This window comes from Geotrypetes seraphini, chromosome 8 (genome assembly GCF_902459505.1).
Source record: "Geotrypetes seraphini chromosome 8, aGeoSer1.1, whole genome shotgun sequence".
Classification (NCBI taxonomy): domain Eukaryota; kingdom Metazoa; phylum Chordata; class Amphibia; order Gymnophiona; family Dermophiidae; genus Geotrypetes; species Geotrypetes seraphini.
The window spans coordinates 44,946,021-44,963,303 of NC_047091.1; the positions used below are offsets into that span (position 1 = coordinate 44,946,021).

At 41.9% G+C, this 17,283-nt stretch overlaps 1 protein-coding gene across 1 annotated transcript in view; it reads left to right on the plus strand.

The window, feature by feature from the left end:
• NPAS1 (neuronal PAS domain protein 1) overlaps positions 1-6,479 on the plus strand; it is a 192,180-nt gene extending 185,701 nt beyond the window's left edge. The window contains exon 9 of the mRNA XM_033955925.1: positions 3,500-6,479. Coding sequence (XP_033811816.1) covers positions 3,500-4,602 — 1,103 coding nt within the window. The 3' untranslated portion in view covers positions 4,603-6,479. The remainder of the gene's footprint in view (positions 1-3,499) is intronic.
• The last annotated feature ends 10,804 nt before the right edge of the window (positions 6,480-17,283 follow it).

A 17,283-nucleotide genomic window follows, 5' to 3' on the forward strand; every position in this document is an offset into this window, starting at 1 on the left:
AAAATCTGTCCCCGTCACCGCCCCGTCACCGGCCCACCATCCTCTGCACCGCCCCGTCACCGCCGTTCCCTTCACCGCCCCGTCACCGCCATCCCTTTCACCGCCACTGCCATCCCATTCACCGCCCTGTCACCGTCCCCGCTGCATCCATATAAGCCTTAGTATTGTAATATTTAGCTTATTCCTTTCTTATAAATCAAAGTTCCTGCTGCTGAACTAGAGAAAGAGATGTTCAGCTGGCAGGGCTTTGTTTATAAATTTTTATCAACACAACTAATATACTATTTTATCCTAAAGCAAAAAATAAATAAATAAATATAATTTTTTTTTCTACCTTTGTTGTCTGGTTTCTGCTTTCCACATCTTCTCATTGAATTCATTCCATCCACTGTGTGTCTTCTCTCTGCGTCTTCCATTTGCTGTTACTGTGCCTCTCCCTTAACCCCCCCCCCCCCAATTGGTCTAGCACCCATCTTCTTCCCTCCGCTCCCGCATAGTCTGGCATCTGTCTTCTTCCCACTCTGTCTTCCACATTTCCCTTCGGGGTCTGTTCCTCTCCACCCTCCTTCAATGTCTGTCCTATTCCTTTCCACCACCACCCTTCCCTCCCTCCTTTACCATCTGTTCCTTTCTACTACCCTTCAGCTCCTCTCACGTGGCTTATCTATCTACCTTCCTCCCTCTTATTTTCATGGCACGTTACAATGTAATTTGTGCAAGCCACTGGAGCCTGCGAGCTCGGTCCCTGTCCCATCCCCACAAACCATCTCGCTTCTGTGCTCCTATTTTCTCCATTTCTAATATCTCCCCTATGTATCTGTCATTGCCCCCCCTGTGTCCATATACCATCCCCATGGCATGTCCCCTTTATGTCTCTGACCCTATGCCCCATGCACATAATTTCCCCTCTTTCTGTTACCTTCCTGTGTCCAGATTTCCCCTATCTTCCTCTTCCATACCAGTGTGTCTCTTCTTTTCAACCCCATCTAGCTTTTTTCCCTCTTTCTTCCCCCCCCCCCCTGCTTCTAGCATCTGGCTCACCTGCCAGTCCTTCCCTTTCTTTCCTGCTGTGGGTTTTTCTTTCCGACTTCATCCCCTTGGCCCAGAATCCTTTTCCCTTTCACTCCCTCCTTCCAATTTGAGCCGGGAACACTAGCGATCACACGGTCCCCGCAGCCACTACCTGCCTGCCCAATCGATTCTAGTGTTTAGCCAGCTCTCTCCCTTCTCCTCACCTTAGTTTGTAGATTTTCTTTTTCGGCGACCCGCACGCTATCAGAGAGCCGCGCACGCGCGGCTGCTCAGTGTTCAATCTTCTGCTCTGCTGCAACTTCCTGTTTCCGGTTGCGTCAGAGCAGAAGATTGAACACTGAGCAGCCGCGCGTGTGGGTCGCCGAAAAAGAAAATCTACAAACTAAGGTGAGGAGAAGGGAGAGAGCTGGCTAAACACTAGAATCGATTGGGCAGGCGGGTGTGAGCAGCGGGGACCGCGCGATCCTTCATGCCTCACTGCGGGGACAAGACCATTCACCGCCCCGCGGGCAGTGAATGGCCTTGTCCCCGTCGCCGCAGCGACTGCTAGTTTTCTTCCCCGATTTTGGCGGGTGACCCGCGGCTAAAATGCGGTGGCCGCGGGTAAACCGCCACCGTGTCATTTTCTAATCTGTACCTACTCATTGAAATGCTGTCTTCGCTTGGGTTTCAGGACTGTTATTTCCTGGTTTTATTCCTATCTATCCCATTGCATGTTTAGCGTAAACTTTGGAGGATCCGGTTTAGAAATAAATATTGGTCAGTTTATTTCAGGGATCTTTCCTGGGACCTCTTCTTTTCTCCATCTACACTTCTTCTCTTAGTGCTCTAATTTCATCCCACGGGTTCCAGTACCATCTCTATACTAATGACTTACAAATCTACCTCTCTACCCCTGAAATTTCTATGGGAATGCAGGCCTGACATTGCTATCTGGATGTCTTGCCGCCATCTAAAATTAAACATGGCCAAGACTGAACTCCTTATCTTTCCTCCTAAACCCATCTCTCCTCTGCCTCTGTTCTCTATAGCGGTGGAAAACACTCTCATTCTCCCTGTCTTGTTGGCTCGCAACTTCGAGGTCATCTTTGACTCGACACTCCTTCTCCCATATCCAACAGACTGCCAAAACTTCGTCCATCCAGACCCACTCGCAAAGCTCATCTCTTCAGCCATCCAACTCTAAAGGCCTGCCGTTACAAAAGACACCTGAACAGAACTTTAGCCTTCCAAGCAGGTCATCTAAATGACTGGCTGTGCAATATTTTCTCGCGCTCCTCATCCTACCTAAACTGCAGAAAATTATTAAAAACTAATCTATTTAACCGATTTGTGGCCCAAGACCCCTACCCTACCCTTGCCCCCTAGATCTCCTTTTCTCCTTCCTTCCTGCTCACCTTACTCTTAACCCCTTATATTGTACCAACTCCCCTGCTTACATCTATTAATTATATCTATTTTGCAGATTGTTCCCATTCACCGATTGTATTTGCTGACTGTACCCTTTCTCTGATTGTACCCATTCGCTGATTGTCTAGCTCTTTTTTATTGTAAACCGCCTCAAACTTCTACGGCTTTGGCGGTATATAAGAAATAAATTATTATTATTTCTTTCTTGATAAGAACTATTGTGACAGGAAAGATTCTATATTTATGATGTGTGATTATTTATTGGCAATTTCTAAAAAGTTATTGGGAAATGTGATGTTATTATGTGATTATTTAATAAAATGTTTTATAACATGTGTGAATAGCTTTTTATATGCTGAGTATGTATATTCATTAGAGATATCTTGAAAATCCAACTGGCTGGGGTCTCCCAGAACAGGTTTAAGAACCACTGATCTATGTGATAAAACCAGGACCCCCATCCCCTGTCTTGAATATCTGGTGCTAGTTTGCAAATCTAGACATAATGCCACAATATATGGTACGTGAACTTTCTTAAATTATTGTATGAAAAGGAATATTTTTATCCAGTTAATCATAGCTAGCAATAATCCCTTCACTCTAACTTGGTAACACAGGAAGAGTGTTTTAATTATATCAATTTGGAAAATGTTATATAGAGCAGAGCCATTGGCATTCTTGCAGGATCTATCACATTAAAGCAGAGGTTTGCAATGTGGGACACAAATCAGTCTAGTTTTCAAGATATCCATAAGAATATACATGAGAGAGAGATTTGTATACAACAAAGGCAGCGCATACAAATTTATCTCATGCATATTCATTGTGGGTATTTTGAAAACCTGACTGGCTGGGTGTGTCCTGAGGTCTGGGTTGAGAGGCCATGCATTAAAATGATTCAATAGGAATAAGGTTATTTTACATTTCTGCAGGGGTTACTTGTAGATCTTCACTTTCTAAGAGGCTTGTCAAGTCCAGCGTCCTGGGTACTGCTGTGATAGCATCCCAGGTCCAATTACTAGTTCATGCTGATTAACTTTTAGATTCCCTTTTTCAGAACACGATTCTTCTTTAGAAACCAAGTTGGGGAACTCATGCACAGCCTGGAACACTGGTACCCACAGCACAATCAAAGAAAGAAATGGCACTAGCCCTATGGAAGAAGGTGACTGCACGAGTGAAGGGTCCAATATTAACTCTAGTGAGGCTGATGAGAGTCAAAAAGAAATGGCCATGCACAAGAAAAGAATCAAGATGGAATTCTTCAGGGATAGGGAGACAGAAAACAGAGAGTCAGGCAAAAGTGCTAGTGAAGAAGAGGTAGACAGGGTGGCTTATAAAATGGACCAATGGCTCAATGGGTACAGGAGGAAAGGAGATTCACCCAGGTTACATACTTCAGAATATCCTCCTGTCATTCAGACTCAGAGGAGTATACCTTCAAAAGCTGTCACTCATGGACTATGCATTAAAATAGAGCAGCCTCAGGCTTCAGCCTACAATAGTATGTGGGATTATGTGACTTTCAAGGAAGGGCCTTGCACAACAAACACAGCACTTCCTATGGAAAAGCAGAGCTCGAGGCAACCTAGCTCCAGCTGGTATGTGTCAATTCCTGAAGTTGTATTGACACCACCAGAGAGTGACAGCAGTAATGGTGGAGGCCCCCCCAAGATTCCATTGGGTGCTTCATCACCACAAGGTGGCTTTATCCACCTCCATCCAGCAGCATCCCTAGGAACCATGTCTCTACCCCTTTCTGGGTCCCCTTCTGAGGACAGAGCTGCTTCTATGCTTCTGGGGTACCCAGGTAAAACAGAGATTCTTCAACGGTTCCAAGCAGGCAATGTGGTCTTGCCATTTATGCATCCACTTAGAGGGGACCTGAGTCGACAACATTCCATCTCCAGCACCTTGGTTTCTTCTCAGAGCCTATACTCAACAAGTACTATCCGATATACCTCAGCTGATATGACCCTGGCTATGCAAGGAAACACAGTCCCTACTTCCCATGCTATTGGTTTTGTTGACATTGGCAGTACTGAAACAAAAATGCCCATGGAACTTATGTACCACCATTTACAGAGACTGAATGTTATGCGACCCTCCACATTTGTTCCCCTCCCTGTCTCTTTCCCTGGGTCCTGGCAGCACCTATAAAGCAGCAGAGCAGAAGGAAGACCAGAGCACATTCTCTTGAACTTGGCTAAGAGCTTCTGGTTGAGGGTCTTAAGCAGAGCTGGCTCCACCTGCAGATGAATGAAAGTTTTGCAATAGAATGGAAACCTGTGGGTTTTTTTTGTTTTGTTTTACTGAAGTCAATGTGTTAGGAGTATCACAGATGTTCTATATTCTCTGTCGTCAAGTAAGAAATCGCACTGCCCTAGCTCTTGAACTATGATCCTAAAGCACCATCTAGTGGGGGAACAAGAGATCACAGCTATTTAATATTTTTTTGTATTGTACTGCAGCGTAACTAGGTCACTTCCTCCCTTATTTTCAGTAAACAGATCGCCCTGAGAAATTAAAATAAGAAGTTAATCTAGTCTGACACACATTCCTATGGCTTTTTGCCACTCCCATACTGTCACACCCTCATCTAGATTATTATTCCATTTAAATGCAAAATATTATTGTATAACTGAGTTCAAAGGGAAATAGTGTCAAAAGAATCTTCTCCACTACAAACTATTTCAAGATTGCTCAAAACTGTTTGACCAGCAAAGAAAATAAAAGCTGTTCTTGTTTCGTATGCCTTTAAGCTGCTCCCATGTACATTCCTTGGCAAGAGCTTTACTAGAACAGCACACAGATGGGGAGATTTTGGTTATGCTCCACTAAGAGAAGCCTAGAAAACAAGTCTCCCCTGACCCAAAAAGAGGGGTGAAGGAAGAGACAGCCCAACCTAAGCAAGCTACTACAAATTTTTAAAGGTGAACAGGAAGCCCTCAGTCACACAACCTGCAATGGGAACACGCCCCTAATGCACCAGCTGTCACATTCATACACCCAAGAGGGTGAAATATCCCTGGGCTAACCTGTGTATAAATTCAACGTAATAAACTAATGCACAAACCAATGTGCTAAAAGTGAAAAAAATATATATAATCTCATCAATAAATAAGTTAGTTAGGCTGTCTCTGCCCCTCTTCCAAGGGTACAGGAGCGTCCAAAATCAGCCAAGCCGGCACAGCCACGATCTGAACAGACTAATTGAAGTACTTAGCTTCTCCATAGAAATCTAGAATAAGGATGTAGCCAGCAAGAATAAAGTTCGTCCAACGGGGCTCCGTTTCGAGGGAAAACCCCCCTTCCTCAGGAACTAGCTATGCTGTCGCTGTAAGCTTTCAAAAACCAGCCGAAGAATAGTCAAGCAAAGTTAAAAATGGCGCTAAACAGAGAGAAACGCCTCCAATATTTTAACTGCAAAACGTTTGTGCGTCAGACATAAACAGACCACATGATGTTAAGCCCGGGAAATTCAAAACACTCAAAAATAATAGTCCAAAATAGAGTACCGGGCTGAAAAACCACATAGGAAAGAATACTTTGAAAGGACTCGGAGAATAAATATGAACTTGATTGAAAAATGAAAGAAAAATAAAAAATATGAATGAATAAAAAATATATGAAGAGAAACAATCAAATTGCATAGTGCCACTTGATGTACTCATTAAGTCCCGATGGATGCAAGGATTAGAGCTTGAAAATCCAATATTGTTCCCTCCGCTGTAGAAAAATCAATTTATCACCATCAAAGTCCTCAGGAACCTGCTCTATGATGCTCCTCGTAGGTCTACAAAAGAATGATGGTATTGTACACAATGGGGAACCATAGATCTCATAGACTGGGTGTTGATCCTACTCCTATGTTCAATGAGGCGGGTTTTGATGGTTCTTTGGGTGCACCCCACATATAAGAGCAGGCATGGGTAGCTTATAACATAAATTACCCATGCCGATTTCCAGTGAATAATAGACTTAAGGGCATACATTTTATGGGTGTGGGGATGAACCCACTCCTCGCACTCAATGGTGGTTTTATAAATATCACATGTAGTATTGCATCTGCTGTGTTGACCTTTATGTGTCAAACTCCTAATGGCTGATGAAAATTTGGAGTGAACTACATGATCTGCCACATTCTTAGTTTGAGAGTACACTATGCATGGTTGATCCTGGAATATTGGGTGCAACTGAAGAACATGCCAATGGCGTCTAATGCTTTGGGCTATGTTTGCTGCCTAATCTGAAAATGTCAGCAAGCAAATGGTCTTAATGTCATCAGAGGGAGCTGAATTCTGTAACAAAAGATCTGTTAGCATATAAAGCCCTAGTACAGGCACGTTGAAGAACCTGATGAGGGTAACCATACTCCTTAAAGCGAGCATATATAATAAGAGCTTGTGCTTGAAATTCTTGAGTACTTGAACAATCTCCAGAATCGTAGAAACTGACTAATGGGTAATGATTGTTTCAACTGGGTAGGATGACAACTGGTATAACTGAAATAATTGTTAACCTCAACAGGTTTCCTGTATACTGTAGTAGTCAAAATTGGACTGTCTTTTTGGACAAGAACGTCCAAAAAAGATACTTGGTTCAGATTGGTAGTCATTGTGAATCTCAAATTGGAATCCTGGCAGTTTAACCAACAGGAGCAGCATTATGTATAGTATGTGAATGTGTGGGTACATGTAATAGCATTTCTTATACTTGCCCAAGACTGCCCTCTCCCCCCAGAACACTATAAAGAAACTAAACAAGTAATGCACCTAGAACAGTGGTCTCAAATTCAAACCCTTTGCAAGGCCACATTTTGGATTTATAGGCACTCGGAGGGCCTCAGAAAAAAAAAAGTTAATGTCTTATTAAAGACATGTCAATTTTGCATGAGATAAAGCTCTTTGTAGTTTATAAAACTAAAACTTGAAAAAAACCTTTACACAAATGAGTTTGGATTACTTTCCTTGCTTTATAAGCACCAGCTTGCTTCAAAACAGAGTAAGATAGATGTAAAAGTATTATTCTATTTTTAAATCTTTCCCCCCTCACTCATTATTCCCTTCCAATAATTTCAAGTGTCACTTTTTAAAATCCCTCCTCACCCCCAAATAATTCACTTTCATACACTTTAATGGTATCAACCTTTCAGTATAATTTAGTGCACTTCTTAACAGGGTACATATACATGAAGGAATAGGGAAGAGGTTTACCAGTGTTTAATAGCAGTAGAACTATTTAGCACAGTAGTGAGCAAATATGGCCCTTAAAGCCTACAGCCAAGTTGATTTTCAGGATTTTTTACAATGAAAGAAAGCTTAAGTTCTTACCTCAATAATCTTCTTTCTTGTAGAAGTATCTAGTGATCTTGAATGCTAGGGTTTTGCATCTGAACTGGGAAGTTGCTTGCAGAATGCTGTCAATCATCTTATGAACTCTGTCTCCTTCCAAGAGAGCTGCTTCTGCCCCCCTCAGTTTGTATAAAAGCAATCGAGTAGCACTGTAATGACAGATATAACTGGAAGGAGGGAAATGCAGAAAAATCCCTGACCCTACAATTCTGTTCTGCTCTGCAACAAACATATCCATTAACATTATAACATTCAAGTAACTGATTGAAACAGGTACAAAAACTCTTTTCAATCAGCACTAATCTTATACAGAGCTTGTAGCTACTTGCATGACCTGCTATCAAGCAGACTAAACCAGACTATGTTCTTGAGTATTTTCCTTTTTTTTATCATCCTCTCTGAATTCGGATCTTAAGACAGATGGCAGGGTTTCAGGACCACTAGACACATCTACAAGAAAGAAGATTATCAAGGTAAGAACCTAATCTTTCTTTCTAGTGAAATGTGTCTACTGGTCCTGAACCCTTCTGATGACTCCCAGTGGTCCATGGACCAGCTTTGTGGTGTCCAGATATGAAATAAAGAACTTGGTCAGAGTAACTGAGTCTCTCATAACTAAGCACTGTGATGAGGGGGCTGGAGAACTTCCACTTCAATTCTCGTAGCGAGGTAGAAATAATGTCTGAGAGTGCAGAAGCTTTGAACAGCTGGCGCATTGTGGTGTCTTCAACTTGGTCCAGGGACACTACCACTTCTTGACCGCTGCTCTCATGCGGAGAACCAGACTCTGCGAGAGAAACTGCATCCTGGGACAATAGTGGCATGGAATCAAAACTTTCCAACCTCCCAGTCTATGTCAGACTGAATCTCCTGGTCCAGTTCTGTGTCCTCCTCTGGTTGGGGTACTAAGGGAAGATTCTCTGTGCCACTGCCTCCGTCGTGCTGAATGCAGACGCTGAGGACCCTTGGCAGTTCAAATAGGTGTTCCGTCGCATGCGGGAAATGGATAGTCCTCGGCCGGCCATCCAGCAAAAACCTGGTATGATATAGGGGTAAGAAGGCCTTAGGGATCCATCCCTGTCAATCTTAAGTAAAATAGAGGGATTTTGAGGCAGATGGAAATTTTAGGAAAAAAACCCACTGTTTAAAATCCAAGATGGCCAACATCAGTAAAATTGCACCAAAAACGGCTCATGGGAACTTCCCTGAAGTACAAAAAATGCAGGGAAAGGGGTTTTAGAGGGGGACCTTGCTCTGGCTGCAAAAAACTTCAAAATTCATTTTTGGAGACTCCCCCCCCCCCTTAATTTTACCCATAGGCTATAATAGCCTTACTCACTGTGCCATGCCTGCTTCAGCTCAGGAATGCAGCTGGGATAAATGAAGAACTCTGCCTCACAGGTTCACCAGATGAACTTGGTCTTTGGGCTGCCAGTTGGACTGAGCCTCACCCCCCGGAAAAAGGGGGGGCGGGGGAGGACCATGAACCTGGCCCACTATTAATCCCAGCCAAGCTGGGAATGAACCAAACAGCCTGTGCTCAAGCTCCTGATAAATCAGGGATGTGAAAGCTATGAGGAGAATGGGCCCGGAGCTCAAAAAATACAAAAGTGAGCTGGCTATCTAGGTGACCCCAAGGGCTGATCCTGCGAGCAGCAGGCTTCCACAGCGTGATTCTGCGTCTTCACCCTGATAAGGGACCAAACAAGTGGGAATTCTGGGCACCGAGTCTCCAACCAAACACTTAAAGATGATTGACAGCATTCTGCAAGCAACTTGCAGGTTCTGATGCAACTTGCAGTGTTCAGGACCACTAGACACATTGAGTAGACTATTCATGAATGCGTGGCCTTCATTGCATACATAAGAATAGCCTTACTGTGTCAGACCAATGGTCCATCTATCCCAGTAGTCCATTTTCACAGTGGGCCAATCCAGGTCACTAGTACCTGGCAAAAAACCAAATAGTAGCAACATTCCTTGCTACCAATCCAGGACAAGTAGTGGCTTCCCACATGACTTTCTCAATAACAGACCATGGACTTTTCCTCCAGGATATTGTCCAAACCTTTCTTAAGACCAGCTACGTTAACTACTCTTACCACAATCTCTGGTAACATGTTCCAGAGCTTAACTATTCTTTGAGTGAAAATATATTTCCTCCTATTGGTTTTAAAAGTATTTCCCTGAAACTTCAAGTGTGCCCTAGTCTTTGTAATTTTTGATGGAGTTAAAAAAAAAAAAAATTTATCCACTTGTACCTGTTCTATACCACTCAGGATTTTATAGACTTCAATCGTATCTTCCCCCAGCCATCTGTTTTCCAAGTTGAAGAGCCCTAACCTTTTTAGTCTTTCCTCATACCAGACGAGTTCCATTTCCTTTATCATCTTTGTCACTCTTCTTTGAATCTTTTCTAGTTCCACTATATCTTTTTTGAAATGAAGCTTTCAGAAATGAATGCAATACTCAAGATAAGGTCACACCATGAAGTGATAGAGGCATTATAATATTCTTAGTCTTATTAACCTACTCTTTTTAAATAATTCCTAGCATCTTGCTTGCTTTTTTGGCCGCTGCCTCCACACTGTGGAAATCCTGAAAAATCTGACTAGGTTGCAGCCCTTAAGGGCCCAGTTTCCCCAGCTCTGATTTAATGTTACACAGCAATTTCTGCAAATGGTTACAGACATACACAAGCCAACATTCAGCCACCACAGTTAATGATTGACTATAGCATAAAAAAATTATATTTGGATATTGTCTGATACTAAAGATCCAGATAAATTCCAGCAATGACCATCTTATCTAGACAGCAGATTGGCTATTATCCGGATAAGTTCTGGGACCACCTATGCTCCACCCCAGCACTAGTCACATAGTGCCACTGAATATCCTTACAGACCACTGCCTCTGAATATCCCAATCAGCAGCACTTATCCAGATAGCAGGTACTGTTTAGATAAGTGCTTTTGAATCTGGACCTGACAGTTCCTGAGAAATCAAATCTGACTAAGAAAGGGGAGGCTGGTTCAAGTGCTTCAGGGTTTGCAACACAAAAATGTTTTCTGCAAAATCATCTAGTTGGCAGGAGATGGTAAAACACATCCGAAGGGCAAAGTTAAACAAAAATTAGCTTGTCAAGCCTGCACTAAGAAAGTCATTGTTATTGACTTTAAAGCACTTATAAATAAAAGAAAATGAAGTGTATTCAGAAATCTTTTTGCCTCGCTTGTCTTTACTTTTCATTCACAGTGTGGTTTATTTCCTTGTTTTGTTTAACTGCCAAAAAGTGTTTGCTGCTTTTTTAGGTCACCACTGCAAGATCATGAGGAACATTCAAATTATTTGGTTGTCTGTCCTTTTATGTATGATTTTGTTCAAAGTAAAGCACTCTGCGAGTTTTGGGGCCTCTTCTATCAAACTGCGTTAGCAGTTTTTAGCACAGAGAGCCACGCTGAATGACCCATGCTGCTCTCGACGCTCATAGGAACTCTATGAGTGTCAGGAGCAGCGCAGGCCATGCGGCTCTCTGTGCTAAAAACTGCTAGCGCAGTTTGATAGAAGAGGCTCTTAGTGTTGCTTACCAGTCTCTGCACCATCACAAGCTCTACTGCCCCAGTGATCTGACCAAGTTCTTAATGGAGCCTTGGATCCTTAATAGCTAAAAACAGGGCTGATTTACAGAATATATACAATGAAAATTCATAAGGACATTTGCATATAGTTGGGCAACAGACAGGTTAATTTGCATAGCTTTCAAATTCTGAAAACCAGATCTGTTCACGTCCTCCTGCCACAGGGCTGGGACCTGCCTCTCCCCAACCCTGTACCTTTTTTCCTTTTAAGTTCGGCAGGAGGGATGCCCACTCTTTCCTTCCAATAGGCCCACCTCTTCAAAATTGCAGGCCTACCTTTTCCTGGTGTATCCTGGGATGCACTGGCAGGGGCCTAGGCACAGGCCTAAAGCCCCGATTGGCTCAGGTGCCTAAGGCCCCTCCCCTAGGAATGCACCAGGCCCTGATTGGCTCAGGAGCCTAAAGTTCAGCCCATGGGAGGGGCCTTAGGCTCCTTCCACTGCATCCCAGAATGCACCAGGAAGGGGAAGACATGTCATTTTGAAGGAAGGAGGGAGTGGGCATCTGTCCTGCTGCACTTTTGTAACTAAAAAGTACGGGAGGAAGGGGGGGTTTGGGGGCAACAGCAGCTCATTAGACTACCAGGTGCCTTTTTTTAGGAGGGGGCTCTGTGTGTGTGTGTGGGGGGGGGGGAGGACAGAGGGGGTGTCCAGTCTTGGGGGCTTGCGTGAAGGGAAGAAAGGGGCAGGCTCGGAGGGGGAGGGGAAGGATAGGGAGGAGCTGTGCCTAGAAATTGCTCTTCTGAGTAGGCACTAGGCACAGTCATTCTCCCTTTTATCAGAGCTGCTCTGCATGAATAGTGTGCTTCTAATTTGCATGCTATTCATGCTGAACATCAGCCATTGGAAAAAAATAGCTTCCACCACCATAATTTTTACTGTGGCGTCAGAGCATTGTGCATCCGGGCCCAGGTCTGCTGATGATATCACTTTCCATCACTTCCCATTTTTAGTAAGTTTCTCTTTCAGAATTGTAACCTTATCCAATTCTTTCTTTGGGCTTCAATACACAAAAGTGCTTCTTAACTGTTCAGATCCAAGGAATAACTACTTAATTTAAAAAACAGTAGGCAATTCAAATTTAAGAAAACTCCAAGCCCTCTTTCTTTTTCTTAAAGGAAGGTGGTGGTTGTTGAGTGGAAAGACCCTGTTCTTGATTTTGATGACTGAACGTAGTATCTTCCTGTGTTGATTGAGTTTCTAAAGATCTTTTCAAAAGTTGCCATTAATAAGGACTGGGGTAGAAAACAGTACTGCAAATCCAGGAAGTAAAAGAAAAACAACTAGACTCCTAGATTAAAGATCCTTCAGATGATCCATGTGTTAGGCCTAGGGCCCGGGGGTAAATAAACTTAGCATACATGTCTCCTCAAGTCTGTTTTCCTAACCTCCTTAACCTTAGTATTACCTTGACAACATCAAATGCTTTACTAAGAACCCAACAGCTTTTCCCTGACTTCAGTTGCAATGAGTACTGCTCAAATAACATCAGTAAGGACAGACCTGAGTGTCACCAAAACAGAGAACAAAAGAGCAAGACCAACTGTTTACTAGTCCCTGCAACACCTCATTAATAACCTCAAAAGGACAGTAACGCCAGATGGGACCTGAATGTTATCCAAACAAAGAAACTGGCCAGAGGGGTAACTGAAAGTCAACATGCTACTGACATGAATCCACAAGTCTGTTTATCTGACAATCTGACATTTTGACCTGAATGTTGCCTACATCACATCAAAGAAAGAGTGAAACCAGATGAGAAGCCAGTTTACTGTAACACCTCCTTATGACATTCTGATCTATGTGTTGTCAAAACAAATAACAAAGGACCAGTACCAACTGTCTTACTAAGAGGGCAGCAGTTTTTCTCTATAAAAGAGAAGAACTCAGCCCATAGAATTTGAATCCAGTTACGTTGCAACAAAGGGACAGCCCGGTTCGGTTCTCCTCTCCTATCAATCGCTTTGGGTTCCAGATTGTGAGGGATAGTGATGTCCGGAAATACGGTGATGTTATTCTATTTTAATATTTATCTATGCATGTAATAAAGTGTTATTGTTTAAGCTTTATATTGTCTGGGTGCCTTTCTGAGGGTTACTGATTATCCCATTGGGCAGAAATAAGTGGCAGAACAAATTGGTACCAAGAAGTGGGGTAATCATGTGGTCAGAAACGCTAACCAGAAAACAAGGGGTGAAGGAGCAGGCTCCCAATCCCTCCATTCCAAATGGGAATGAAATTATGGGAACATTAATGGCCACTGAGTGGTCTGTAGAAGCAGGATTGTGTGAATCCTGTACTTTTGAAAGTGGGGATCCACATGAATTATGTGCCTCCTTACAAAAGGTGAAAATCTCAAAAGGAGAAGAGCAAGAAGTAATTTCTAGACAAGGAAGGATGATTTTGTCAGACTGGAGGAATTTGCATGAAGCTAAACAGGAATTACAATTGAAATTAGAAGAGCTGGAAAAGAAAAGGAATAAACAACAACATGCCATTACAATGCTACAATGTCAGAATAAGTTGTTAATGGATAAGGTAGAAACCTATCAAAATGTAATAGAACAGTCAGCTATGCAATATGCACAATATAAATACAAGAAACGGAGGTGGAAAGTGAGTTACAGAAAAGTTAAAATCTTAATTTATCATCTGCCGAATGATTGGAATCCAAACAAACGGGATGGGAATATTTGGGATTCAAATTCTAATAACAGGGAGGATGTTACTCCACATGAAATCATGGATATGATGGCACGCTTTACACAGCAGCCTGGGGAACCACTAATACAGTGGGTAGTTCGGGTGCAGGAGCTGGGTGCAGCAGGGATTATGTTAGATGCCACAGATGCCCCCAAATTTGTTCAAATTAGTCAAGAAATAGTAGTGCAACATGCGTTGCGGAAGGATCCTTATCCTGAAAAAATTGCCCAAAGGTCTTTATTAGAGATAATTAGTAGGGGTGTCACAAGGCGATATCCCCTTGAATCTGACTGGCCTTCCAATGATAAAGTTTGGTATACATTGAAAGATGCACAAATGAGAATTAAGGAAGAGGCTATGAAGGTAGCTTTAGTAATAGGTCACGCTGACACATATATGTCATTACCTTTTACTGAGTCCATGAGAAATAAAATTATTAAGCATGCTGCAACGGCATACAAACAGGTAATGATAACTTTGTTGATCAATCAAATAGACAGGACTATTTTGGAAGCCTTAGAAGCGGTCCGACAGTTAGGAGATCGGGGGGACTGGGGACCTCAAAATACTTTTGATAAAAAGAGAACAGGACAATCCAATTCAAACAGGGCTAAGCGGGTGTCTCGGAAGAATATGTTTTTGGCATTAATAAAAGATGGTGTAAAGAGGGAAGAAATAGATGGAAAAGATACAAAGACGTTATGGGGAATGTACAAAAGTAGAGGATTGGGAAAGAAATCTAGGCCTCAAGCACAAGTGAACAAAGGAGAGAGGGTGCCAACGGCTTCCCCTGAGGAAGCTGTTTCCATTCTTTATCCTGATTTAAAAGGGTGGAAGTGTTGGGAGGATCAATAATGTGAATGCCAAACCTCAATGTGTGCCTGGACCAAATTAGAACAGCGTCCGCAGGTAGAGATAAATATTTAGTAGAAACCTGGGGAGCAACAGGTACAAGCTGTAGTGGACGCTGGGGTGTAGGAATATAAATATCAGGATTGGGGGGAAAATTATACAAGCAGGAATAAAAAATTAAAATACTTACATAGTCCCACTTTCTATCACAAGATTAAAGCAGAAAGTGGGCAAAAGGATGCAGAGAGGTGATAGAGAAAGCTAAACTTCTCTTCTCCCCAAAATAAAAAACAGACTTGGGCCTTTTTGGACAATAAAAAAGTAGAAATCGGACAATAAAAAAGTAGAATGAATAAAGTTTTGTTAGATAGTATGCACGTAAACCTCTCTTATATGTTTTATAGATTAAAGCGTCCCTGCTTGAATTTTTATGATTGTGTGACAGAACTTTGAAATGGAAGAAAATAGAAAAGAAGACCAGTAAAACTATATAGAACAATTAACTTAAATTTCTATCTCTCTTTCTTTTAGAAGCTTATTATCTAGACATGGTCCGGAGAACCAATTTCACTGTGCCACATTTAAAATACTTCCAGCAATGTGACCTGATAGTGGGAATCCAATGGATACCACATTTGTTTGTGACTCTTTTGATTAATAGTGTGCTTATTTACAGATTAAATTCAACCCTGAATCATTACTGATGGAAGAAAGCATGCCGGAGCTCTGTGTTTGTCTGTTTCTGTTATGTGTTGTCTGTTCTAGCTTATGGGGTACCCCAACATTACACATTGGCCATTTCCAGAGTTTATTCCACCCCTTCTATTAGTCCAAATGGTACCATATCCCTTTCCAAAAAAGATTCCCCCACATACCAGAAAGTATCTTATGAAAACCATGCTCACAATGATTTTATGCTATGGCTCACAGGTAATAGAGGCCATCAGCGTGCCAGATTTTGAGAATAAAGGGGACGCCCATGTGGGATTCCTACGGGGGTCAGGGCAAAGGGTCTATAGAGTGGGCAGACTTGATGGGCCTTGGCCCTTTTCTGCCGTCATCTTACTATGTTTCTATGTTTCTATACAGCCCAATGATAATTTAGTTAGGGGTTATATTATAAAAGGATATCAGAAGAGAAATAATTAGAAAGCTTTATACCTGGTAAAATGGTGTTCATTGGTATTTGATATTTGCTAAATAAAATAAAAAATGGTCTCTCTTTATTTAACTTACCAGGTATAAACAGTGCAGTGCACATCTCTGACATAAGTTATTTGGGTATCACATTCTGTACGTGTGTATGGTCTCTCTTAAATGACATAATAATTATGTCCAGAACATAAAAAGGTATATTTTCTGAATGTCCTACATAATACCTTTAAGTGCATTAGTGTTGTTTCTCTTATCTCACACAAATACTACCTTACACACAAGTATTGTGTCAAATGTTATCACATTCTGTACGTGTGTATGGTCTCTCTTAAATGACATAATAATTATGTCTAGAACATAAAAAGGTGTATTTTCTAAATGTCCTACAGACTACCTTTAAGTGCATTAGTGTTGCTTCTCTCATCTCACCCAAATACTACTTTACACACAAGTATTGTGTTACATGTTATCACCTTCTGTACATAAAGTGGTTTTTCTCCTTTTTCTCTTATACTCTCTTTTACCACTAGGGGGGTTTAATGTAACTAAAGCATTGAAGTTAAACAGTTATGAGGAAATATTTTCCTTGAAAAATCACGTACTGGGAAATGTTATTCCATATAGACTTTCATCCTTTTGTGATAAAATTGGTCAGCTCTGCTCTCTCATTCTGATGATTTGGCTAACATGCTGGGTTAAGAGAAAATTTCACCAGACCGAGAAGATGAAGACGCAACCAGACATACAGTGCCGTGCCATGAGGCTGTTATGTGGCACCGACTTGGGAATAGAAGTGAGCCTATATCCTGCCACTTAACATTAGGGCTGGTCTGTGGAGGTGGTGCCTGAAACTTACATGAGTGAAGGCATGTGAGTGGCATAGCAAGCCTATTGAAACTGGAGCATAGCCAGACCCTAACCAAAGATGCTAAGAAAAACGGGATACCAGATAACTGCGGTGATCGATGGTGAATATGAAGCTACCCTAAATGTATGCCATGAGTAAGAGCACAAATATAATATTAATAAGATTATTAATTTTCATGATTCCCAATACGTGATACTTTCAAGTGAAAGGCCTAATTAGCAAGAAATATTAAGGAATGCAAGAATACCAGATTTAGCACATAAGGAAATAAT